We start from the raw sequence: 1,100 nt of genomic DNA, 5'->3' as shown, positions 1-1,100 counted from the left end.
AGTTTTTTCTTTGTGAATGGGAAAAACACTCTGCAATCTTTTTTATTTTTTAATTTATTCTCAAGTCAGTTAACATAAGAGTGTAGTCTTGGCGTTGAAAGACAATCTTGAAGGGCTTGCTCCAAAACCTAGAGCGATTCGTGTAAGTCCTCCCCTTCCCTGTAAAGACCCGCAAACAGCCTAAAGATAACTCACGCAACTTCGAGACCTAACAGGAACCTCTCACCCAACCCGTCTCTGGGCCTCTTCCCTCAACTTGGGCCTTTCTGTTGCGTTTCAAAGATTAGCAAACTCCGGATGCAAGCGCACCAAGGAGGCACTAAGTCTAAGAACTCCCCTAAAGAAACCAACGAACGAAGGGAGGAATATTATGGGCGTTGCTAGGTTGACTGGATGAAAGGAAAAATGGAATGTTGGACGGCCAATCAGGCCGATGATTGGCTGGGCCACGCAACAGAGGAGAGGGTCTCTTTAGACAAGTTGGTCGCGGCTCGCCAGGTCCGGACACGGAGCGCGGCGGGCGGCGCCGCAGAGCTTGCGGATGCTAGGCTGGCGCGGCGGCTCCCAAGCCCCGCCCACCTCACCACGCCCCTTGGCGTCGCGGCCGAGGCTGAAGAGACGGCGGCGTCGGAGACTGCGCACTGGGCCCCCGGCGCAGCCAGCGGTTCCCACCTCAGAGGCTCGGAAGATGGCGGAGCGTGCCGGCACCGGCAGCAGCACATCCCTGAGGGGACTCCGCGAACAGATGGGTGAGTGGCCCGGCGGCTCCGGGAGAGGCCGGGCTCGCGGGGGAGGCGGGCTGCTGGCGGCCCCGAGGACCGCTGGAGCGGCACGGCGGGCGCCGGAAAACTTTTCTGTGAGGTGGCCTCGCGCGGACCGTCCGGTCCTGCCCTCGCGCGCCCGGGAGTTCCCGAGGACTGGATGCGGAACCGCGGCGGGACAGGGGCGGGGTGAGGAGGCGGCCGGTCAGCCTCGCTGACGGCCGACGTCCCGTGGCCAGCGGCCCGAGTGCTGCCGCTAACGGTCGAACCCCGCGGGCGGGGCGCGAGGGAACTAACGGGCGCGGGCGGGAAGGGGGCGCACTGGGACTCCGGACCCCG

General features: G+C 62.8%; 1 protein-coding gene across 8 annotated transcripts in view; it reads left to right on the top strand.

Moving 5' to 3' along the window:
• Positions 1–636: 636 nt before the first annotated feature.
• The window catches only part of MAP7D3 (MAP7 domain containing 3), a 33,743-nt gene continuing 33,279 nt past the window's right edge, over positions 637–1,100 (top strand). For 4 of the 8 annotated variants that reach the window (XM_029930309.1, XM_029930310.1, XM_029930312.1 and 1 more), the window contains exon 1: positions 639–749. In XM_029930309.1, the coding sequence (XP_029786169.1) occupies positions 689–749 (61 nt within the window). In that variant the 5' untranslated portion in view covers positions 639–688. Of the gene's footprint in view, positions 750–1,100 lie in introns of all 8 variants that reach the window. The other 4 variants (XM_029930306.1, XM_029930307.1, XM_029930313.1 and 1 more) reach the window with 2 other exon arrangements.

This window comes from Suricata suricatta, chromosome X, assembly GCF_006229205.1.
Source record: "Suricata suricatta isolate VVHF042 chromosome X, meerkat_22Aug2017_6uvM2_HiC, whole genome shotgun sequence".
NCBI classification, from domain to species: Eukaryota; Metazoa; Chordata; class Mammalia; order Carnivora; family Herpestidae; genus Suricata; species Suricata suricatta.
The sequence above is the reverse complement of the archived record's forward strand: the minus strand, read 5'-3'. Positions and strand labels throughout refer to the sequence as shown.